At 43.7% G+C, this 25,580-nt stretch overlaps 1 protein-coding gene and 1 long non-coding RNA gene across 2 annotated transcripts; one reads left to right on the plus strand and one right to left on the minus strand.

Annotated features, from left to right (window-relative positions):
• On the plus strand, positions 1 to 25,580 carry CISD2 (CDGSH iron sulfur domain 2). The gene is made up of 3 exons (XM_084855744.1): positions 1 to 221; positions 21,465 to 21,679; positions 23,901 to 25,580. Exons 1-3 carry the CDS (start codon positions 119 to 121, stop codon positions 23,988 to 23,990), a joined length of 408 nt encoding a protein of 135 aa, XP_084711870.1. The 5' UTR covers positions 1 to 118; the 3' UTR covers positions 23,991 to 25,580.
• On the minus strand, positions 11,210 to 13,772 carry LOC146343764 (uncharacterized). Its single transcript, XR_014792018.1, has 2 exons — positions 13,462 to 13,772; positions 11,210 to 11,426 (listed from the first exon to the last, which is right to left on the minus strand). It is a non-coding gene; the product is annotated as an uncharacterized LOC146343764 (long non-coding RNA).

Genomic DNA, 25,580 nt, shown 5'->3' on the forward strand with positions numbered 1-25,580 from the left:
GAGAGGGGGAAAGGGAAAAGGGCAAAGTCGAGCCCGGCATGCGAGTGACGAGCGGGCGGTAGCCGCGCAGCGCCCCTTTCCCTCCTGGCGCCGCCTCGCCAGCACTGCGCCGCGCGCCATGGTGCTGGACAGCTTGGCCCGCATCGTTAAAGTGCAGCTGCCTGCCTACCTCAAGCGCCTGCCGCTGCCGGAGAGTATCGGCGGCTTCTTCAGGCTGACAGGTTAGGGGGCAGCTTTATTTGGGGACGGGGGGACTGGAGGGGCCGCGGGAGGCGCGGTCTTCAAACTTCCTTGTGTGCAGTAGTAGTCGAATCACCCCCCACCCCACCCCCAGCGGGAAAAGTGAGGCAAACTTAATTTCCTGAATTAAATAGCCTCCGCCCGCGCGGCCTCAGTTCACAGTGCAAGCCTACACATGTCTACCCGGACGTAAGCCCCCTTGCGTTCAGTGGGTAAACCCAGGTAAATGAGTTTAGGATTGCAGCCTAAAATAATTTGTTTTTTAAAAGCTTTCTCCAGAATCCAGAGTGCCAAAGCCCTCTTGTGTTACAGCACAGCCCTTTACCTGGGAGTAAACCCCACTGAACATAATGGGGCTTGTTGTTGTTCAGTCGTTCAGTCGTGTCCGACTCTTCGTGACCCCATGGACCATAGCATGCCAGGCCTTCCTGTCCTGTGCTCTCTCCCGGAGTGTGCTCAAGTCCATAATTCATTGCATCGGTGATGCTATCCAGCCATCTCATCCTCTGCCGTCCCCTTCTCCTTTTGCCTTCAGTCTTTCCCAGCATCAGGGTCTTTTCCAGAGAGTTTTCTCTTCGCATTAGGTGGCCAAAATATTTCAGCTTCAGCTACAGTATCTGTCCTTCCAATGAGCACTCAGGGTTGATTTCCTTTAGGATAGACTGATTTGACCTCCTTGCAGTCCAGGGGACTCGTAAGAGTCTTCTCCAGCACCACAGTTCGAAAGCATCGATTCTTCGGTGCTCAGCCTTCCTTATAGTCCAGCTCTCACAGCCATACATTACTACTGGGAAAACCATAGCTTTGATTATACGGACCTTTGTCGGCAAGGTGATGTCTCTGCTTCTTACTATGCTGTCTAGGACACAGGGTTTTTAAACATAACATTTCCACACATATGCTCCCCATTCATTTTTCCTTCTGAAGATGAACCCTACTTCAGAACCATTCTGCTTCTGCATTCTTCCAAGTGACATATCTTTCCATTCCTTTCTCATGAGACTTCCCTCCCTATTCCATGTTTTGTTCTTCTGTCACCTCATCAGCTTTCTAGCTGAAGACTATTTCATTCTGCTGCTGTTTGTTATGTGGGATAGAAAACAGAAGACAGCTGTTTCTAATTCATATTAATAGATACAGGAGATGTAAAAGGACTGTTTACATCAAAGTAAGTCCTACTGGTCAATAGACCTTACTCTTAACGGCGATCTTTAAGGCTGCAATCCTATTTCAAGTTTGGCACACCTATGCCCAATAATTTCTGTGGGCTTAGGCTTACTAAACTCTATATAGGGCTGTGCTGCTGCACAGGAACATAGGAAGCTGCCTTATACTGGGGCCATTCAGACAATATGCTAACTCAGTGGTTGAGTGTGGGTTGTTGATGAACCATAAGTTAGCATGTTGTCTGAACGTCAGCAATGTGGCTTGTTAACCACCCTGAACAACCCAGCAGGAAACTATAGGTCCTCAAGGTAACTTGTTTGAGAAAACAAGCCACACACCATGGTTAACAAGCCACCCTGCGGACGTTCAGACAACACGCTAATCACAGCTCAACAAACAACCCACACTTCAACAAACAACCCACACTCAACCACTGAGTGCGGGTGTGTTGTCTGAACGGCAACATCAAGACAGACCTTTCATCCACCTAACCCAATATTGTCGACACTGACTGACAGCGGCTCTCCAGGTTTTAAGGCCAGATTCTTTCATAGCTCTTCCTGGAGATGCCGGGGATTAAACCTGGGACCTTCTGCATGCAAAGCATGTTCTCTGCCACTGAGCCACTGCAGATGTGCATGCATTATAGCCTTCATATCCTGTATGAAAATGCCCTTGGTGTGTGCATATAATATAGTTTAATTCAAAATAACAACCCTTTGAACATTTTAGCTAACCTGTTGTGCTCATAATCATGGAATTAAAGCATCCGTCATCATCATGGAATTAAAGCATCCATCATAATCATGGATTCTTTTCACCATTTCAATGCATGCTTATGAGAAAAGTGTTGCAAATAACAGAAAATCTGGAAGCATGTATGTTGTGTTTTATGTTGCATTTGATTTTAAGGTTTTATGTTCTGTTTTGTATCTAAATGGTTTTTATGATTATTATAAGCTGTCCAGATAACTTTATATTACGGGGTGGCATACAAATGTTGTAAGTAAATAATAAATACTGTTGCATAACTGACTTTCAATGGAAACATATCCAAAATTATTTAATGGGGCAGAGTTAACTTTGTTGTGCAGTCGTTCAGTCGTGTCCGACTCTTCGTGACCCCATGGACCAGAGCACGCCAGGCCTTCCTGTCCTGCACTCTCTCCCGGAGTGTGCTCAAGTTCATATTCATTGCATCGGTGATGCTATCTAGCCATCTCATCCTCTGCCGTCCCCTTCTCCTTTTGCCTTCAGTCTTTCCCAGCATCAGGGTCTTTTCCAGAGAGTTTTCTCTTCGCATTAGGTGGCCAAAATATTTCAGCTTCAGTATCTGTCCTTCCAATGAGCACTCAGGGTTGATTTCCTTTAGGATTGACTGATTTGACCTCCTTGCAGTCCAGGGGACTCATAAGAGTCTTCTCCAGCACCACAGTTCAAAAGCATCAATTCTTCGGCGCTCAGCCTTCCTTATAGTCCAGCTCTCACAACCATACATTACTACTGGGAAAACCATAGCTTTGATTAGACGGACCTTTGTCGGCAAGGTGATGTCTCTGCTTCTTACTAGGCTGTCTAGGTTTGCCATAGCTTTCCTCCCAAGGAGCAAGCGTCTTTTAATTTCATGGCTACAGTCACCATCTGCGGTGATCTTGGAGCCCAAGTAAGTAAAATCTGTCACTGCTTCCATTTCTTCCCCTTCTATATGCCAGGAAATGATGGGGCCAGATGCCATGATCTTCGTTTTTTTAATGTTGAGTTTCAAACCAGCTTTTGCACTCTCCCTTTCACCCTCAACAAGAGGCTCTTTATATCCTCTTCGCTTTCTGCCATTAGGGTGGTATCATCTGCATATCGGAGGTTGTTGAGAATTCTCATGATGTACTCTGCATATAAGTTAAATAAGCAGGGCGACAATATGCAGCCTTGTCGTACTCCTTTCCCAATGTTGAACCACTCGGTTGTTCCATGTCTGGTTCTTACTGTTGCTTCTTGACCCTCATACAGGTTTCTCAGGAGACAGGTAAGGTGGTCTGGTACTCCCATCACTTTAAGAATTTGCCACAATTTGTTGTGATCCACACAATCAAAGGCTTTAGTGTAGTCAATGAAGGAGAAATAGACATTTTTCTGGAATTCTCTTGCTTTCTCCATGATCCAGCGAATGTTGGCGATTTGATCTCTAGTTCCTCTGCCTCTTCGAAATCCAGCTTGTACTTCCGGTAGTTCTCGGTTCGCATACTGCTGAAGCCTAGCTTGTAGGATTTTGAGCATCACCTTGCTGGCATGTGATATGAGCGCAATTGTACGGTAGTTTGAACACTCTTTGGCATTGCCCTTCTTTGGAATTGGAACGTAAACTGACCTTTTCCAGTCTTGTGGCCACTGTTGAGTGTTCCAAATTTGTTGGCATATTGAGTGCAGCACTTTAACAGCATCATCTTTTAGGATCTTAAATAGCTCAGCTGGAATACTGTCATCTCCGCTAGCGTTGTTGTTACTAATGCTTCTTAAGGCCCACTTGACTTCACTCTTGAGGATGTCCGGCTCAAGTTCAGTGACCGCACTATCATGGCTATCAGGGACATTCAGATCTTTCCTGTATAGTTCTTCTGTGTATTCTTTCCACCTCTTCTTAATCTCATCTGCTTCTGTTAGGTCCCTGCCTTCTTTGTCCTTTATCATGCCCGTCTTTGCACAAAACATTCCCTAGAGATCTCCAACTTTCTTGAAGAGATCTCTAGTCTTTCCCATTCTGTTGTTTTCCTCGATTTCTTTGCACTGTTCATTTAAGAAGGCCTTCTTGTCTCTCCTTGCTATTCTCTGGAACTCTGCATTCAGTTGGCTATATCTTCCCCTTTCTCCCTTGCTTTTCGCTTCCCTTCTTTCCTCAGCTACTTGTAAAGCCTCATCAGACAGCCACTTTGCTTTCTTGCATTTCTTTTTCATTGGGATGGATTGAGTTGCTGCCTCCTGAACAATGTTTTGGACCTCCGTCCATAGTTCCTCAGGCACTCTGTCTATCAGGTCTAATCCCTGAAATCTATTCCTCACCTCCACTGTATATTCATCAGGGATGTGATTGAGGTCATACCTGAATGGTTTAGTGGTTTTCCCTACATTCTTCAATTTAAGCCGAAATTTTGCAACAAGAAGCTCATGATCTGAGCCACAGTCAGCTCCAGGTCTTGTTTTTACTGACTGTATAGAGCTTCTCCATCTTTGGCTGCAAAGGACATAATCCATCTGATTTCGATATTGACCATCTGGTGATGTCCATGTGTAGAGTCGCCTCTTGTGCTGTTGGAAAAGAGTGTTTGCTATGATCAGTGTGTTCTCTTGGCAAAACTCTATTAGCTTTTGTCCTGCTTCATTTTGTACACCAAGGCCATGCCTGCCTGTTATCCCGGTGATTTCTTGGCTTCCTACTTTAGCATTCCAATGCCCTATGATGAAGAGGACATCTTTTTTTGGTGTTAGTTCTAGAAGGTGTTGTAGGTCTTCATAGAACCGATCAACCTCAGCTTCTTCGGCCTCAGTGGTTGTGGCATAGACTTGAATTACTGTGATGTTGAATGGTTTGCCTTGGATTCGTACTGAGATCATTCTTTCTTTTTGAGATTGTACCCCAGTACTGCTTTTCCCACCCTTTTGTTGACTATGAGTGCTACTCCATTTCTTCTAAGGGATTCTTGCCCACAATAGTAGATATGATGGTCACCTGAATTAAATTCGCCCATGCCTGTCCATTTTAGTTCGCTGATTCCCAAGATGTCGATGTTCAATCTTGCCATCTCATGTTTGACCACCTCCAGTTTACCTTGATTCATTGATCTGACATTCCAGGTTCCTAAACAATATTGTTCTTTACAGCATCGGATTTTCTTTTCACCACCAGACACATCCACAGCTGAGTGTCCTTTTGGCTTTGGCCCAGCCGCTTCACTCTTTCTGGCGCTACTTGGAAATACCCTCTGCTCTTCCCCAGTAGTATATTGGACACCTTCTGACCTGAGGGGCTCATCTTCCGGCGTCATATCTTTTAGCCTTGTGATACGTTCCATGGGGTTTTCTTGGCCAGAATACTGGAGTGGGTTGCCATTTCCTTCTCCAGTGGACCACATTTTGTCAGAACTCTCTGCCATGACCTGTCCGTCTTGGGTGGCCCTGCACGGCATAGCTTATGGCTTCACTGAGTTACGCAAGCCCCTTAGCCACAACAAGGCAGTGATCCATGAAGGGGAGAGTTAACTTTAATACACTCTAACTGCTCTTTCATTCTTGCAACTGTGTGACTTGTTCTAAATACTTGCCTTGTTCTGCATACTTGTCCGCATGCCCTTTCACTGCATATTTATGTGTGGAGTGGTGTTTCAAATCCACATCACTGATTGTCAATACAGACCAGTGGATGTGATTACTATATCTATCACTATCAGTGTGCTTTGCACTTTACAGAGTACAAGATGACAGGACTCTGCCTTGAAGAGCTTACAATCTAAAATATGACACACAGGAAACAATAGTAGAAAGGGAAAGAATGGGTTATTATTTCAGTTAAAAAATTTACACACAGTTATAGTAAGGCATACCTAATGCGAAGAGAAAACTCTCTGGAAAAGACCCTGATGCTGGGAAAGACTGAAGGCAAAAGGAGAAGGGGACGACAGAGGATGAGATGGCTAGATAGCATCACCGATGCAATGAATATGAACTTGAGCACGCTCCGGGAGAGAGTGCAGGACAGGAAGGCCTGGTGTGCTATGGTCCATGGGGTCACGAAGAGTCGGACACAATTGAACGACTGAACAACAACAATAGTAAGGCACAGAGGCACTACCAGGTTTGAAGGGGCCCCTGGTAAGGAGCTTTCTGGGGTGGTGCGGGGTGTTGCCCTGGCCAGCCTGTCTCTGCCACCCTGCCAGTCTTCCTTTTAAAAAAAACTGGGAGTGGGGGCTTGCCTCAGGTTCTGTCTTCCTCCCAATCTGCAACTAAAATGGCTCGTTGAAGTTGTAGCCCCATGGTGCACTGTTTTGAATTACAGAATTTTTTCATTGTTAACTTTGGTTCAACTCGCTGCTACACAATCAGACACTGCCTTTGTGGGAGTGCAGCTAATGAGGGCATCAGAGCAGTGAAGGAGCAGTCCCCCACCCCCCAAAAGGCAGTGTTTGATTGGTTCAGTTCGCTGCTACTCAAAAGTTAACAAAGAAAGAAACCTTTCCTTTAAAATGGAGCACCACAGGGATGCAGCCTAGACCAACCAGCTACTGCAGTTCGTCCTTCTACTGGTGGGTCAGTAGGAGGAGGAGCCACTGCCACTTGTCAGGGGGTCATTTGGGGGCCCTTCTAGATGGTGGAGCCCTAGACATGCACCCCGTGGTCTGGCCCTGGTGACGTCACTGCTAAGGGCATGGGAACTAGGGGGTTGTGCCAAAGCCTTCATGGAAAAAAAGGTGGATTGTGAGGAGCGATTTGAAGTAAGAGAGAGAGGTGCCAGCATACAGGTTATCTGGGACACGGTTCCATGCATATGGGGGATCAAGGGAGAAAAGGTGGGGTCTTATGGGGGAGCAGGAGACCTTTAGACAGCTGAAGTTGCTGGAGCTAGAGGAGCAAAGGTAACAAGCACAGATGTATTAGGATACAAAGGTATAGAGATAAGAGGGGCAAAGCTATGGAAGGATTTGAAGGTAAGGATAAGGAGCTTCTACTGGAATCAGGAGCAGACAGAAAGCCAGTGTAGGAGATTTAAAGAGGGACATCATGCAAACAACAGTGACCAGAGAGGTGAATGATTTTGACAGCAGACTGCGGGGTAGAAGTGGTAATTAATTTAAGCAGAAAAAGGACTGATCCTATATAAATCTTTAATACTTTACACACTATTGACTTTGTCCCCAAGTGACTTGGCTTAAAAGCCATGTCATTTGTTAGTTTTCCTACATGGAACCATGCAGGAAAAATGAAATGATTGTTTTTACCTTTGTTTTGCTGAATGGATGCACCCTCAAAAGCCACAAAACATGCAATAAACATGTACGTGTGCAATTGTCACAAAGTGGCTTTAAACAATGAGTTTAAAGGCTAAAGGGAATGTGTCTACACAGTGGGTCTGTTTGCAAATAATGGCAGCATTCAGCAGCAACTAATGGGTTAATTAATCCATGATTTAAAGGGAACTGCATTGAGCTCAAGTCGCTTCCAATTTGCAGCAACAATCTACGAATGCTCCACTTGTAGGTTGTTGGTGTGATGTCTGAACCCAGACACTTTTGAGTTATTCATGGGTTAAACATCCCAAAGTTGAGCTAAAAACAAACCATTTTGTTTTTAGGTTAACTTGGGATGTTTAACCCACGAACAACCCAAAGTGTCCAGGTTCAGATGTGATGCTAACAACCTACAAATGGGGCATTTGTAGGTTGTTGCGGCAAACCAGAAGTGGCTTGCATGCAGCGCACATCCCCACAAATCATGGATTGATTAGCCCATAATTTGCTGATGAATGCTGCTGTTATTTGTGAACCACTTCATTCTCTTGGCAATGCATTAGTGTGCTGCTTATACTCATATAGATCCCAAAGACCGGGAGACATACAATTATATTTTGCGTTGGCCCCAAAAGGGTAGAGTGCAAGCTTTGTATGGGCATTTTCTGGCATTTCCACTTACTGATCTCAGATGGAGGATTGGGAAAAACCTCCTCTGCCTTGGATGGAGTATCCAGTTTTGGGCCATGTATATCAATAAAGGCCTGTGCTTTGTGGAGAAGCTATGGGATTCAAAAGATTGCAACACTTTAGAAACAACTAAATGTCGGTTAACTGTGGGTTGTTTAACCCACGAATAACCTATAGTGTCCAGGCTCACACATTACGAAACAACCTCTCTCTCTCTTGTTAGCAGAGACAGGATTCCCCCATCCTTCTGACACATTGGTCTCTCATGATATATATATGTGTCGATTTTTTTGCTTACTAAAGCTTCCCTACAAAGGCGGTGTGTTTGCAAGTCAGAGTTGTTTTTCTAAACCAACATAGCATTTCTATTATCTGATTTTTGTTTTTTTCATATCTACCCTCTTGTTGTTCAGTCGTTAAGTCGTGTCCAACTCTTCATGACCCCATGTACCATAGCACGCCAGGCCTTCCTCTCCTCTGCTCTCTCCCAGAGTGTGCTCAAGTTCATATTCATTGCATCGGTGATGCTGTCTAGCCATCTCATCCTCTGCCATCCCCTTCTCCTTTTGCCTTCAATCTTTCCCAGCATCAGGGTCTTTTCCAGTGAGTTTTCTCTTCACATTAGGTGGCCAAAATAAAGGTTCTGGAGGATAAATCAGCCTCAGCTTGCATGAATATAACAGCTGTGTAGGCCCTATAGGGCTACTGGGGTCAAAAATCAGCTAGTTGGGGTAGTCATGGGTTGAAGCCTGCAGGGAGAAAAGGCCTTGAGTAAAAAAGGAATGTTGTTTTGCTTGCCCTTCTTGACTAGAGCCACAGAATAATAGCTTTAATCTTATTTGTCACTTTGTAATGCACTGGAAAGCTTTGCTTAGCAAGTTTAACTGGAGCGGGGTGGCATGGAGAGCAACTTCAGATCCATCTTTTCCTTTATCGACTCATTTACCCCTCTCTAACTCACTCAACATTCTTCAACTCTTGAGCTAACCCTAGCTTCAGGCTTGGCAAATCATCACTGGCCTGTTGCTTCCCTGGATGACTGCCAGACCTCTCCACAACCTCATGAGATGGCTTGTGCTAACGTAGGGAGGTGTCCCTGGTCACGATGACAAGGACAGCCTCTGCTCCATCATCCAGGCTGGCAACCACACCGGAATGCATCCCCTTTGCCCCAGCCATACACCCAATACTCAGCCCCGTGCCAACCCCGATCGTGTCAGCAGAGGGTCTGCCTATTGAGCAGTTGTCAGTGCCTTCATTCATTCATTCATTCATTCATTCATTCATTCATCTATCTATCTCCCATCTGGCTGGTCACCCAGCCACTCTGGGTGATGTACAATAGAACAGTTTAAAACAATAAAATTCTACATTAATAACATCATATTTCTAAAAATATCCTAGTAAAGGTAAAGGTGTCCCCAGCCAGTTGTGTCCGACTTTAGGGAGTGGTGCTCATCTCCATTTCTAAGCCAAAGAGCCAGCGCTGTCTGAAGGCACTTCCGTGGTCATGTGGCTGGCATGACTGAACACCGAAGTGCACAGAACGCTGTTATCTTTCCCGCCAAAGCGGTACTTATTTATCTACTTGCAGTTTCTTGTTTTCGAACTGCTAGGTTGGCAGGAGCTGGGACTGAAGATGGGAGCTCACGCCATCATGCAGCACTTGGGTCTCGAACTGCTGTCCCACCGACCTTCCGGTCTGCAGTTCAGTGTCTTAACCACTAAGCCACCGCGGTCCCTTAAAAATACCCTAACCCACCCCAAATGCCTGCCTGGACAACCAGTGGACAACCATTTTTAATGCGTGGTGGAAGCTCATTAAAGAGGGGGCATGGCGGAGTTCCCTAGGGAGGGAGTTCCACAGAGTGGGGACCACCACAGAGAAGTCCCTCTCCCTCGACCCCATCAGTTTAGCTGTCCTGGCTGATGGGATGGAGAGAAGGCCATCCGAGGCTGATCTTGTTAAGCAGCCTGTCTGGTGTTGCTGGAGGCGTTCCTTGAGATAGGAGCACTCTTGTCTCTTTCTTGTTTCACGCAGTTCCATAAGACTGGCTGGTGCTCCCCATGCATGGGGACTGGGGCGATTTGTTCTGTGGGAGAGAGCAGGCAGGCAGATAGACAAGCGGTGATGGTAGCTGCTGCTGTTCAGCCTCTTCTTGGTAGCTGGCAGCCTTGTGGCTCATTCCTCTCCAGTGGTGGTAGCATTGGCAGCAAAGGTGTTGCTACTGGGCTGGAAAGAGGATCGAGTCCTCGGACAGTCTGTTGCAGTGAGGAGAAGGAGGGGTGGTGGTGGTGGTGGTAGAAAAGGGGGGACATGATAGAGTGGGGGACCCACCGTAGGTCTCTTACCCCAAACTGGAGTTGGCCTGGCCCTGCCTTAGCTGAGATGTAGTCTACTCACTATGCAGAATTAGACTAAAGTGGTAGAATTATGCCCTGTACTATTTCAGACAGGTGTGTGTGTGAGGGTCATATTTTGAATGCTCAAAGCAAAGGAGCATGTAATCCAATAAAACATTGGGAAGGGGGGAAACCTTTTTCTCTGTGTTAGTTTTCTACTTGTGGGTGAAACATGACATCTCCCACCTGCAGTCTGAAGTGGTACAGGCAGGCCAAAATGTTACCACCTCGTTCTGCTTAATATTTATATTGGGTTGGATGCAGGCTAAGTTAGCTGCATTTGGGTCCCATTGAAATCAATGTGAAAAGGAAGTAATGACTTACTTCCCATTGATTTGAATGGGGACTAAATGCAACTATCTTAGGCTGCAGTCCTACATACACTAGGTGTAAGGGTGCTTCCAAGTGAGGTTTTTATTGTGCAGTTGCCTTGCCTCATTCATGGAAGGACTTACACCCAATGCATAAGATTGTGCATCCAACTCATTGGCTCTAGCCCTTCTGAGTGTAAGTTTATGGTTTTGATCTTAACGTTATTTTTTTTAAGTGTTTTCTTCAGTGGCTTCAGTAAGCTTATTGAAGCATGTTATTTTAGGAAAAGTGATTATTAAACCTATTCTTGTTTTAGAAAGTGAAGCCTCCCCATATGACATTCAAGCTTTCCTTTGTGTTTTGTATGCTTCTACCACTACTGCACTACAAAAAGCAGGGCTATATTTATAGAATCTGTTTTTAATGCTCCGACCACTAATGTGGCAAGTAATAATAAAAGAAGAATGTCTCTGATCACCTCTCTCAGAACTCCCATGCTCCTGTGGCCAGCATAATGTTCTTTGGCTATGAATTATTCCAATACTGCTTTGCTTTCCAAGAACAATAGGTGAGTAGCCATTCCATAATCCTTCTCAGCTGAGAGAGTCAGTCTGGAAGCACCTTGAATGAGAGAGTTGATGTTGGTTGAAATATAAGGTTATTGCACTGGCTGTGTTGGGACAATCATAATAAGCTGAGATATGCAAGAGTGTTTAGCTGGCACACATAGCCCCTTCACTCCTCCCTTCTATGGTTGCCAGCTTCGGAACAAACCAGGATAATAAACCTTGGTTTGAAGTTGGTTTAACATCCTGGCTTGTTCTGCACTTGATAAACATCATTTCGAACTTTGGATGAAATAAGAATTATGGTTAAATAGAGATGTCCTGGTTTAATGGTGGCTTGCAAGGAGAGGAGCAGAGGGGGTCCATGTGCAAGCAAAAGCTTGTGCATATCTTGGCATAATTAGCTCAGATATAGTTATCTGAATGTGCTTGTTGTGTGCATATTTAGGAGGAGTGTTCCTTTTCAAAAGTTCGCGTCACGTATTTATGTTTTTGATAAACTTATGTGTGAGTTTGGCTGGATAACAAAAGAAATGACTGTCACCTACAGTCCCTGTTTAAAGTAAAGGCTTTAGCTCATTTGAAGATGTCCTGTGACTGTATGGGCCTCAGATAACAAAAGATACTGGAGAGGAATTGTCTGGCAAAAGCTTTTAAATATAATGAATATAGCTGTCTTCATTTGTTGTTCTGAGGCATTAATATTTATTTTATTAATACTTATATATCACTGAATATAAAAACATCTCTCAGTTGCCATATAAATATTAAAAAACCATTTAAGTACGCTATTTAGGGAGCAATCCTATGTCCCCTAGACAGCATCTGAGGGACACAGGATTTTTCAGTTTCTGGGATCCAAGCTTGGAACCAGGGCTCCGATCTCAGAGCCCAGAAACCGCGCTCCCCCCCCCCCCATAGCCAGCACGGTTCTACCTGCACTAGCTACATCTCCTCACTCAGAAACAGAGCACAGAGATGGTGAAAAGGGGGCAGTTCCAGGAGCAGTGAGGGGAAGAGACTGCAGAAGCTGCTTTATGTAGCTTCCTATGCGCATCCCAGCCTCCTTCTCTCTAGCTCCCAGAAGCCATGCCTAAACGGGGGAAATCGCCCATATAGGGAAAATGTAGGGTGGCCAGATACGCACTGGATACCAGGCAGCCTCCGACTTCGGAGGCTGCTCACTATCAAGATAGGATTGCATCCTCCAATGCTATTAAAATGATTGCAATTACAATTACAATACCAATGCATTTAAAATACACTATTAAAACAATTTAAAACTACAATAACAATACAGAATAGTACAAGGAGCAGTAAGACGGAGCAGGAATATAATTAACTGCAATTATTTACAAGCCCGAGAAGGCACTGGTGAACAAGTGTGTTTTCAGGAGGCATTTGAAACATAGCACATTATCTGCCTCCCAAACTGCATGGGGAAGGGTTTTCCAGAGGGTGGGCACAGCCACTGAGAAGGCCTGGTTTTGAGATATTACAGGGTGACATTCTGTTGGTTGCAAGGCCTCCTCTGAAGATCTCAAAGGTTGGCTGCTTGTATATAGGGGAAGGTGTTCTGACCACGCATCCTGGTCCCAAGTTATTTAGGATATGTTAACAACATAACCTTGAACATGGCTTGATAGCTAATAGGTAGCCAATAGCTGTTGCTCTGATGTTTTCCAGGTTCTTAAATGAAAGCTGATTTCAGGGGCATGATAAAGTCCAGGGCCTCACACCTAGACTGTATAGGAACTTAAGGAATGAACTTGCAGACAAAATTAGGCTTGATCCCAGAATGGCCTTGAGTGCACAAAAAGTATTTGAATATTTTGAGTTTAGTTCTTTTGCATCAGTAACTATCAGAAAGTCCGGGAGCAGTGCAATCCTGTGCATGTCTACTTGGAAGTAGACCGCTGCATTCCAGATAAGTGTGCACAGGACTGCGGTCTTATGCTGCACATTTACTAGGAGGTAAGTAAGCTTTTTTGAGTTCCATGGCTTACTTCTCAGTAAACATGCTTCAGATTCTATTGACATTCACAAAGAGAAGCAATCAGTAAAATACAGCATGGAAAGTAGCATCTTACCTCCATTGTTCACATAGACACAAGCTTATGGTCTGTTTGCATGAGAAATTTGGTAGTGATCTGTTTTCACACCACTTCTTTTTTAATTATTTTTTGAAATACCACCATGCTTAGGCAGTAGTGGTGGATTTTAACAAAAGAAAGTTCTGACATCCACAAAAGAATGTCATTCATTTCCCCCAAATGCTGAGCCCTTGTGGATGGAATGTGAAGAGATAGGAAATAAAGAATATACAGATAATTCAGCATTGCACTGCACTCTTCTTTCAGTTCCTGTTCATTTTTCCAGTAACTCTGCTGAAATGTACACTACATTCTCACGATGACTCTGCTTTTTATACTGGTATAATTGATTAAACTGGTGGTGTTACAGCTAGACAGCTTTTATCTGTTCTTTGCAGAATGTCTGTGACTTGAGTCAGAGAACCATATCAAGCTCTCTCTGAAAATTGTATTAGAAGTACTGACACTTGTGGAGAAAACATAAGCATGGGGAAAACATAAACATTAAGGTCGTAGTCTTGCCATCTTATTTGTGTTTGCCTAAGATGTGAAGAACACAAGAACTGAGTATTTCAGCTTCCACAATAGGTTAGCCACATACCCCCAAAGAGGAAATGCATCACCAAAAAAGAGGACAAAAGAAGGCAGATTTGCATAAAATTTGCACATGCTAATTTATATGTACAGATGCCAATTGAGAATGACTCTAATGTAAAGAGAAATGCAATACATCTCATCATAGTGGGGAAGATTGTGATCAGGTAACCGTGTGCCTGCTTGGTTTGCTGACCAAGTGCTGATGATGGGCAACATCAAGGCCCCGGCTCTCTCTTCTTATGGTTCTTTATCTTTAGACTGGACTTGGACCAGGGAGCCCTTCAAACAGAGGACACCTTTAAATAGAGGGCTTTCCTCTGTAAAGGAGACACGGCCATCCTATACGATGTTGGTGCATAGTGCATAACTTCCCATAGTGGGTCACAGAAGCCTTGTGAATACCCTTTGGGATATTAGCAACGTATATTGCTATACATTACCTTGCTAAATTGGTTGTTAAGCTTTGTATATTGTATTTTAATGTTTTAACTTTTGTAAATAGCCCAGACAGCTTTGGCTACGGGGTGGTATAGAAATAAACAAACAAACAAATAAATAAATATTGGGAATGAAATATAATGTCAAGATCTAAATGCTTAGGTTTTGCAGATTAGGAGGTGGGACCAACTATTGAACCCAGACAGCTTTGGCTATTGGGCAGTGTAGAAATGTAATAAATAAATAAAATAGTGGGCCCTCTTACCAAAGACAAAATTCCATTGATACGGTACTGTCACTGCAGTCGCAATAGGCCCGTTAAAAACATATCCATGGTTTATATCTATAAGAGCCTTGATTTATTTTTGGCATCATGTCAGAGAACTGTAGAAACTTGTTGCACTGTTATCTCTACCACACTCTATTTTCTGAAGTTGTAATCTGCACACCACTTACTGTATAGTAATGTCACTGAAGTCTATAGTACTAGATCTAGTGAAGTGGTTTGAGGATACTACTCAGAGCTAACTAGCAACAATCTCAAATTGGAAGGGCAAACAAACATTCCCCTTGTAAACTTTGGGGAGAATGTAATTTCAGGAAGTAACTTTCATATTTGTGTAACACCTGGACTTGCAATAGGGTTGTTTCTTATTCTAGCCTGTTGTAGGTTCTTACAGTAATCATTCACTTCTATGAACCTGGCCAGGAGAGATTAGTTTACAACTGTACACTCACCAGATAATGGTTTCCATTGTTTGCTGTACTCCCTCCATGCTCTGAATGCGATCTTGAAAGTTTCCATGTTAGCCATTATTCAACAATCTTTATCCCTTTAATGCCTTGTTGGTTCAGTTCTAATCTTTCCTTGGAGTTCATCTTTATTCCATTGTGTCTATTATACTGTTGGGTAGATTATATGAATTTAAAATTTGTCTCACTTAACTAGTGTCCAATGCTCCTGGTTTTTATTTTGCATATAACGATATCCTGGGATGGAAAGTGAATTGCTTCATCTGCCCAGTTTATGGCTATGCCCTATATGTTAGTTTTCTTTTCTATTGAAAAAGGTATTTCAGAGAGTTTCTATCACCCAAAGGAAAAACCAATATCCCTTAACCCAGAACCTAAGCTAACAATAGAACTGGAGTCCCCAACGTTTTTGGGGGTCCGCTGGCACATTTGGTATTTTGACAGTGTTGTGGGCACTTTCACAAGATGGCTGCCATGGTGCTTGCCCATTCACAAAATGGCTGCCATGGTATGTGTGGTCAGCCAGAACCAGAAGGTTAAAAGAGATGCTTTTGAACTGTGGTGCTGGAGAAGACTGTTACGAGTCCCTTGGACTGCAAGGAGGTCAGATCAGACAATCGTAAAGGAAATCAACCCTGAGTGCTCATTGGAAGGGCAGATACTGAAGCTGAAGCTCAAATATTTTGGCCACCAAATGCGAAGAGAAAAGTCACTGGAAAAGACCCTGATGCTGGGAAGGATTGAAGGCAAAAGGAGAAGGGGACGGCAGAGGATGAGATGGCTAGATAGCATCACCAATGCAATGAATATGAACTTGAGTACACTCTGGGAGAGAGCAGAGGACAGGAAGGCCTGCCGTGCTATGGTCCATAGGGTCACGAAGAGTCGGACATGACTTAACGACTGAACAACAACAACAACTTGCCCAAGAATCTAAGTGCAAGGCAGAGGTGGGGCTGAGTTCCAAACCACTCTTTTTAACCCACAGCGTTCTGCTATAACACCCATTTCACAGAAAATAAACTGATGAGGCTCAGAGACAAGTAACTTGGCCAAGAATGCCATGTGGGGCTCAGAGGCATTCTGGGAAATAAAGATGGCTCTGGAGGCTGGAATTTCATTTTACAGTATACCATCCTCCCTGTTTTAATTTTTTTAAAATAGTCTAAAAAATACAATGAACATCAAGAGGAGCAGGGAGCCTGGCAGGTGCTAAGAGGGGTGGGCCTATGGGCCCCAAGTTGGAGACCCCAGCAACAGAGCTATTGCTAAACTATTAAACTATTTGTTCTTGCATTATAAGGCAGATTGCATTAAGGCATATCTTTCAATTCAAAGGCCAATAGAAAGATAGCAAGCGACTAAATCTGACACTGGAAAAAACTTTCATGATATATGCTCTCATAATGTGTTTCAAGAGAGCTATACATTATAAAGTGGAGTTGAAAATGATCAATCGGCTTTTCATATGTTCCTCTGCTGTTGAGCTATTCAGCATTTTTAAAAAGCTACTTTTTCTTCTCTTAAGTCTTTCCTTCCTTTTCCTTCTACCGTACTGTATAGGATATGTCTACTATATCATATAGGATATATCCTATATCCATCCTTCTTTTTCTTTCCATTGTGTCGCATTACCCTTTTCTGTTTATCTTTGCCTATTAAACAAATCAAGATTATTTTATTTTTCCTCCATTTGGTGGGTAGGTGGGTGTCCAAAGCCAGTTTAAAAGGGAATGTTGTTGAAAGGCAAAATAAGATAACTAAATTAGTGCACAATCCTATGGCTGCTAGTCAGCGGCTAGATGGCCATAGGATAGGTTGGTTTCCAGGAATTGACCTTGGAGCCTGTGCTCCAAGTCTGTTCCCTGAAAACCGACCTCCACCCCCTCCCATGCTACCTCGTAGGCAGCATGGAACTGCCCTGTGCTTCGCGCTCAGAAGAGGAGTACAGAGCGGCAAAAATGGGGTGTTCCTGGAGGCATGCCGGGGCAGGGAAGTTGGAAATGCCAGTACGACACATCCTATGTGTCGTCCGTCTGCAGCTTCCCACACTTTGAGGTCCCACAGTTAGACAAACGAAATCAGCTGTCTAGCCACGAAAGCCAGGTGGAGGGAGCGAGGAGGAGTTCCACTCCTCACCACTCCTCCTACCCTGCACTGGATAGGTGGTCGCCCCTGGGCTTGGAGGTGACTGTTGACCCAGATAGTATTGCTCCCTCCATCCTCCTTTGTGTTCCAGGCAAATGTTAAGCTTGAGTTTTGTAGCCATCTTGAGCTTCTTAACAGTGCAATCATTTACATGTTAACTCAGAAGTAAGCCCCGCTGAGTTCATTGAGATAGTCCCAGGTAAGTGTTTATAGGATTGTAACCACAGCAAATTTAGATGGAACCATCTTGGAGGCTTCCGTGTATCCAGTGCCATGCTGGGCTGCTGCTGGCAGGATGGGAAGATCAACGGAGACCATTTTTCCCTCTCCGTCCTTTTAAATGTTTCCCCTCTACACAGCCCTTTGAGTCTAAAGAAGGCACACTGGCAGGGACTGAGCTAGGGCTGGAAAGACCATAGGAGTTCTTGCATTCTGGCCTCTCCTCTCCCCACCCACCGGATTGCCCCTTTTCCCTCCCTCTGAGGCCACATTTGCGACCTTGGGAAGCAGCCAGCATGGTTGTTTCTCCAGCAGCTGCAAGGGGGCAGGGGATTGGAACTCAGAGTCCCCCTACTGAGGACATAGCAGTATCTACAGCCATGGGGGGAGGAGGAGGAAGAGAAGGAGGAACAATCCAGTGGTTCCTTGGATGCTCTCCCAGGAACCATCGGATTGCTCTCTTAGTCATGTAAAATTGCAATTAGTTTTTTTTTCTTTTATATAGGTATAATGATTATACTAGAAATCTTATTCCTCTGAAAAGGAAATGTACATGTGGGTGGATAAAGTTTTATGGTCTAAATAGCAATGCAGAATTCACATTCTGCTTCGGTGTTCCCAAAGTGCAGTTCATTGGAACTTTTTGGAACTTCATGCAGAGATAAGATATGCTGTGGGTTCTGATGGGTGAGTGGATGTGTGCACTTGCACGTCCTGCCTGTGTCTAAAATAAAAACCGAGAAAGACTTTGCAACGTATCTACTTGAGTGCTAAGAGACTGTTATGGGAATCATGGTTGTTTTCCTGGTTTTTTGGTGTGTGTTTCATCTTCAAAAATGCTTGGGAAGTGTTCGTGATGCAGGGAGGCTGTTCAAAGGACTTCATGTTCAAAAGCCTCTGTGCGCTTGACAATTTTCTATAGCTCCGGTGTTCTCAAAATCTGTCAGAGAATCCTTGCTTAGTCAGAACAGCTGTGTGAAAGCCCTTGAGCTGGCACGGCAGTGCTCATTTTTTGTCCTTGGCCTGTGAACAAGCAGAGCAAACCAAAGAGAAACACAAGGACACTTTGCCTACTATAATATTCCCTAGGAAGCCAAAATATAGGGTGGCCTGGCCTTAATACACCTCCCAGAGTGACAAAATAAAGACTGGTGGGGGACGAAGGGGTAGGTTCCCATTTGGGAAGGGGTTAGAAGCTTGCTTCTTTCTTCACATTTGCTCTCTCACTTTAGGAACTACTACTGTAGCTTACAACTTGGCTGCATTTAAATAAACCTCCATGGAAACTGCAAATTGTCTTTGACCTCATTCAGGTCAGCTTGACCAACCATTTGGACTACCCTAAGCTCTGCAGTATTAAGAGAGTTGTATTTATGTCTTTAGCTAAAGATTTAGAAAGGTAAGTTCCCCGCACACTCAAAGGAAGTGAATATTTCAGACTTCAGGCATTTAGTCCTAGAAAAGCTACAGAGCTGGAATCCATGGGAACCTAGAATATGCAAGATTACACAACCCTTGCACATATATCAGCCCGTTAAGGGTGATAGTTCAGAGATAGAGCACCTGCTTTGCATGCAAAAGTTCCTAGGTTCAATCCCCAGCATCTCTTGGTAGGGCTGGGAAAGATTCCTGTCTGAAACCCTGGAGAGCTACTGCCAATGGACCAATGGCTTGACTCAGTATAAGCTAGCTTCCTATAAATACATATAATATAATAACGGTGTTGCTTTCTAGGCCAAGAAGAACCAGAGGCCCAATATTTGAGCAGCATCTCTTGCATAGACCTTCCTGAACAACTCACATTTATTTCAGCACATGTTCCTAGGGGATTGTGTTCCAAGCTTTTAATTGTGCACTAACCCATTAATATCTGCCTGTATTTAACTGCCTTGCTTGTGGTGTCGGCATGGGAAGATGTACAGTATGTGCTTGTGCTGGGTGGTTACAAAAAGGGGGGGAAACTTTGGGTGTGTTTCTGTGGGTGAATCCTGAGAAGCAATTATGCAGTGTAGTAGTTGAAATTGTCATGCAATGAAAAGTGGCCATCAGGTGAATAAGTAACCCAAAGCAAATGTAACTATATAGCTCTTTATTTACTGACAACACACTGAAGCCATTCTGATGCCTCCCCCAAACATCTGAACAGACTCACTGTGAAATAAGCCCCACATGCCCATGTTGAACCAATCCAGGACTACTTTGGGGCCAGCTGAAAGTACTCAAAATATGCCTTCTTAGATTTGTGGGTTAAAGTAATGTAACGTTTCTAGTCTAAGGTCCAGCCTTGTCCTCATTTATAGCCGTTACATAATACCATTTTTCTTAGGTCCAGCTGTACCGAAACTTACATCACCATTACTCATCTTCAGTGTGAAGTATATCCATATCATAAGTATTTTTGCATCACAGTGACATTGTAAAAACTGTAGCCAGGGGAGTGTTCGATACCTGCCTACAGAGAAATAATAAAAATGCACACTCACAGAAAAATGCTGGAAAATATGGAAAATTTCATATACTCTTAGGATGAAGACCAGTGTAACATTTTGTGTGGTTGAAGTAGTTTGAACACGTTTACTGCACTGAAAACGCATTTGTTTTATTGTAATAAATTAAGCCTTGCTTCCAGAGACTACATACTGAACCCCCATATGATAGAATTATTTAACAATACATCTCTCCTTTGCAATTTATTATGTATTTCTATAAATTCACCCCTTCAACCATTTTCAGACTCCAGAATCTCAACTGGAGCCACTGTTGAGATTCTAGTCCAGTGGTTAGTGTTGGACTGGGACTTGGGAGATCCTGGTTCTAGTCCCCACTTGGCCATGAAACTTCCAGGATGACTTTGGGCCAGTCACTGACTCTCAACTTAACCTACCTCACAGGGTTGTTGTGAGGATAAAATGGAGAGGAGGAGGAGGGCCATGTAAGCTGCCTTGAGTTCCTTGCAAGAGGAAAAAGGCAGGATATAAATAATAAATTAGCTGCTCTTCCATATGCTGATGATACCAATAGCCTTCAGAATGGACAGGCAGGGCAGTCTAATATGTTTTGGTGTGACTGCAGTCAAGGTAAAAGCATAACGTAAGAACTCCCAGCTTTGGGAAGTCAGGCAAGGCAAGTCTTGCCATCACTACCCTGTCACTAGTGCTGGTGTAGAAAGCTGTATCATTTTCTCCCTAGTGTGGAAACCAAGAGCCCAAGTCCATGTTACGAACCTGACACAGAGTGGCTTCTGAATGCTGACTTACCCTTGACATAGCCTTCTGACAGGGGTTCAGAATCTCTTTTTGTCTGTGGGCCAAATCCCATTTTGGAGAAGCTCTCGGGAGCTGCGTTCCAGTGGTGGGTGGGCCCAAAGGCAAAAGGGGTGGGACCAAAAATACAGCATATTTTAGGTTAAAGCTCGTACTGCCAGTAACTGAGCCTCAGCAGAGGCATTTCAACCTTTCAAAATGGGCGGTTGAGGGAAAGGGGGCATGTCCTTCTTAGGAACCCTGGAGTGCTGGATTGGGACTCCAGGCGGGCTGGATTTGGCCCCCAGGTCTGAGGTTCTGCACCCCTGCCTTATGGTATACCACTGGCTAGCTCATTGTACTACTACTTGGCATGGAAAGTTTTCATGCCAGTATATTACGTCTGGGAGGCACCAGGAACTAGAATGATGGGACTTCTGGCCCCATATGTTATGGCTGCCATGGGGTTAAGGCGTCATGCACAGGCCATCTAGCAGTCTCCACTGATATTTGTGAGTTGATCTTAGAACAAAAGCACTAAATACCGAGGGGTTATGTTGATAGTAGCTGCAAACTGTTCATACGTGTGTGGTATGTGCTCAGTTTCAGAATGGCTGCGGTTATTGCCTTTCCTGGGCGTCCTTGCTCTGCTTGGATACCTCGCTATTCGTCCATTCCTTCCCAAGAAGAAGCAACAGAAGGACAGCTTGATTAATCTCAAGATCCAGAAGGAAAATCCCAAAGTAGTGAATGAAATCCACATTGAGGACCTGTGTCACACTAAGGCAGTGTACTGCAGGTGTTGGCGCTCAAAAACGGTGAGTCATTTTATTCCTTCACTGTGTGGCTTTAAGGTTTTTTTTCTTTCTTTTTTACTACTTTGCATGATATGGACTAGTTTACTTCTCTTAATTGTTACAACCATGCAGTATGTCTCACAGACTGTCACTTTGTTCACTTGTGAGAGATTAGTTCCCATGTTACTTTTGCCACAGTTTTTCATGTCTATCTGCATGTCCAAATTTGTTCTGTAACTAGGTGTTTTGTGAAGCTGGCCACTTTGGGGGAATGGTTCCAAGACCCTTGGAGTAAGGAAATTTTTTTAGCTTCTTACAGAAAATGTCAGTTCTATGGACTTCCAGAGTATCTACTGTGGCGAAGCCAAACTCTGGTTTGTGCTAACCATGGTTTAGAACCGAAACCATCAGGGCTGGTACAGGACATTTTGCTGCCTGAAGCGAAGAAGATGCCACTCCCATCTACAAAAGCTAACTGGACTGGCAGTTGAATGTTTTTTCATCATTAGCTATGAGATAGCATCATCCACTGCACTTGAAGGCTAGCTTAGGGGGGACAGGGCAGGCCACATGGCACACAGCTCTCTCCTCCAACATCTTGGTGCTTCCCCCCAGCATCTGCTGCCTGAGGCAATTGACTGCCTCACTCTGCCTAATGGTGGGTCTGGCCCTGCAAACCATGGTTTAGAGCTCTTTGTCTGCTTTCATTTACCATTTGCTGTGCTCTTGCATCTCCGGGTGCAGCGGCCTCCGTAGATGAGCAACAGCTGTAACTGTGATTTGTCAGTTTGTCAGACAATAGCTAGCATAAAACATGTTTGGCAAACTCCAGACAACTGAACAGTAGGCCCTGAATAGCAACAGATGCTGGGGAGACTGCCATTGGCAGCTTTTGAGTCTAAACCAAAACCCCATTTAGCTAGAGCCATGATAACCAGATTTCTGTGAGCTTTGGCTACAGGTGACATATGGTTGCTCTGTCCAGTGGTTCATAACAATGATGGGGATGGAGCAAGTACAGATCATATTTTAAAGGGATTGTGAGGAGCTCCAAAGGGATCTCTCCAAACTGGGAGAATGGGCATCCAAATGGCAAATGCGGTTCAATGTAAGCAAGTATAAAGTGATGCACGTTGGGGCAAAAAATCCCAACTTCAAGTATAACCTGATGGGATCTGAGCTAGTGGTGACCAACCAAGAAAGAGATTGTGGGGTTGGGGTGGACAGCTCGATGAAAATGTCAACCCAGCACGTGGCTGCTGTAAAGAAAGGCAAACTCCACGTTAGGCATAATTAGAAAAGAAATTGAGAATAAAACTGCCAATATCATACAGCCCTTACACAAATGCATGGTGCGATCACACTTAGAATACGATGTACAGTTCTGGTCGCCACACCTAAAAAAAGATATTTTCGAGCTGGAAAAAGTGCAGAAAGGGGCAACTAAAATGATCAAGGGGCTGGAGCAACTCTGCTGTAAAGGAAGGTTAAAACAGCTGGGATTGTTTAGCCTGGGAAAAAGGAGGATAAGGGGAGACATGATAAAGGTGTACAAAATTATGCATGGTGCGGAGAATGAGGATAGGGAGACTTTTTTCTCCCTCTCGCATAACACTAGAATCCAAGGTCATCCCATGAAGCTGATTGGTGGGAGATTCAGGAGAGATAAAAGGAAGGACTTCTTCACACAGCACATAGTTAAACTATGGCATTTGCTACCTCAGGATGTAGTGATGGCCACCAACTTGGATGGCTTTAAAAGGGGATTAGACAAATTCCTGGAGGAGAAGTATCAATGGCTACTAGGCTTAATGGCTACGTGCTACCTCCAGCACTCCAGGCAGTATGCCTACGTACACCAGTTGCTGGGAAACATGGGCGGGACGGCGCTGTTGCTTATGGTTTCCTGGTTGACAGCTGGTTGGCCACTGTGTGAACAGACTGCTGGACTAGATGGACCCTTGGTCTGATCCAGCATGGCTCTTCTTATATTCTTAAATCACACAGTGTCTCATTTGGTGTCTCAGGTTAGGCTCTGGACATCCCTCAAACTGAATCCTTTTCTGTCCCGTTAGTTAAGCTGGGGGTTGCCATCCCTTTCTGGCTACGTACTGCATTCAGTTCTAGTTGTTCGTTATCTCTGTTCATGAGGGTAAAGGTTTTCTTAATTGTAAGGACAGTCGTACAACCAGTACAAAAATTAATCTCACCTAGTCCCCGCATCCTTTGTCTTTCTTTTCAGTTCCCTGTCTGTGATGGCTCTCACAACAAGCACAATGAATCAACAGGAGATAATGTGGGTCCATTAATACTCAAGAAGAAAGAAGTCTAGCAAACCCTTAATTAAACCATGACTACTTATACCCTTATATGGTAGTGCTTTCAGTCTGCTGTAGACTTGAGTTTGGATATCTTCTTAGGTTGCCTTAGATTTATAGATTGTGCTAGACATATCGTGATATTTTGTATGGTCTGAAAAATCATGTCTAATATAACAAAAACAAAAAAACCCCACATAAATATAAGCCTAAATACTGTCATAACAAAATTAGTATTCCCAGTCTTTTTTATTTAACCTGTAATAAAAAGCTAGACCAATCTTGAAGGGTATATATGTGTGTCTGCTCTACAGGCACACTTACACTACAGATTTAAACAGGTTTTAAAAACCTACTTAACTGCTATGACCTCTACCAAAGAACTCTGGGAACTGTAATTTTTGAGGCTTGTTGATAATTTCTTTTTCTTCTAACATTATAGTTACAATCATGGTCCTTTCACAAATGAAGACAGCCTCGGTTTAAGTCTTAAATGGTTTAAGATGTTTGCAGATGGTTAATAAACCCAGTTGTTTCCTGAAATATCATACTACAATATAAACAGAGTGGGGGAGGTGATAGCCCCTGACAGAACTACTAGTCTCAGTGGTCTTTGACTGAGAATATTTAACAAACTTGCAAACTGTTTTACATTTCTGCTATAGATCTGTTCTTGGTGCCAGCCTGTGTTTCTCAGAAGCAATACAGATTGTAAATTCATAATTTTAATGGCTAGTCTTTGATTTATGGGCTTTCATACAACACATTTATGTTACAGTGTTGGGTTTTGCAGAATAAACATATGCCCCAAACCTGTAAATAATTAAATCCAAGAACAGCACAATCTGCTTACACAGTCCACAGTGCTGCATAGCTTCTGGTTAAATTTGATGAAATGTGGTAATGTATTTGTTACTAAGGCTGTTGCTCACACCAAACAAAGAGTTCACACCAATGTGTCTGAAACAAAAGCAGTAGAATACTGTGAAATTTTTGTAGCTCCATTTATGCTACACTCTCAAACTTTTTCCCAATGTTGTTCTCATCTCCTTGGACCTATACATCCAACTTGCCTGTACATCCAACACACACTTAATTCCAAACTCCATGCACAACCCTAATATTAGACAGTCATGATCTGCATTCCACATAGTCTTAGGTTTTATGCTCTGTATATTCTATGGACAATATCAGCTGCCCCAAAGCAGTTGTTGGGGTTCTAGAGTCTAGAATCTAGACCCAGTAAGATACCAACTGTTTATGTCTTCACAACAACAGGGCCATGGTAGAAGTATCCCTGGCCAACATGTTGTCCAAACAAAAGTAAATACCAAAGTAGATCTCCCTCACACCTTGCTCAATGCTATTTCTACTGTAGACAGAATCCAGATTTCCACTGAAGCAGTCTGCTTTGCTTGTTATCTGTCTGGTGAAGGGATTGTTTGTGAAACTTACAATGTATTTTGTATCTGTAGTCCTTCCATTAATTCTTTACTTTTGAGTTGTTATGGGACAACTGAACTGTTCTTAGCAATGTGTGGACATGGTTTGTGTTCTGTGAGCTTCCTTCTAGAGGAAAAAAATACATTTCTTGTATTAACAAA

The sequence above is a fragment of the Heloderma suspectum genome, chromosome 5 (genome assembly GCF_057233095.1).
Source record: "Heloderma suspectum isolate Gila_16-S chromosome 5, 16-S_ref, whole genome shotgun sequence".
Lineage (NCBI taxonomy): Eukaryota > Metazoa > Chordata > Lepidosauria > Squamata > Helodermatidae > Heloderma > Heloderma suspectum.

What these genes read in the sequence shown, in the direction of transcription:
- CISD2 (XM_084855744.1), top strand. Translation starts at nt 119, where the DNA reads ATGGTGCTGGACAGCTTGGCCCGCATCGTTAAAGTGCAGCTGCCTGCC. An exon ending in CGGCTTCTTCAGGCTGACAG is followed by an intron (nt 222 to 21,464) that starts GTTAGGGGGCAG and finishes GTATGTGCTCAG; the next exon opens with TTTCAGAATGGCTGCGGTTA. An exon ending in GGTGTTGGCGCTCAAAAACG is followed by an intron (nt 21,680 to 23,900) that starts GTGAGTCATTTT and finishes CTTTCTTTTCAG; the next exon opens with TTCCCTGTCTGTGATGGCTC.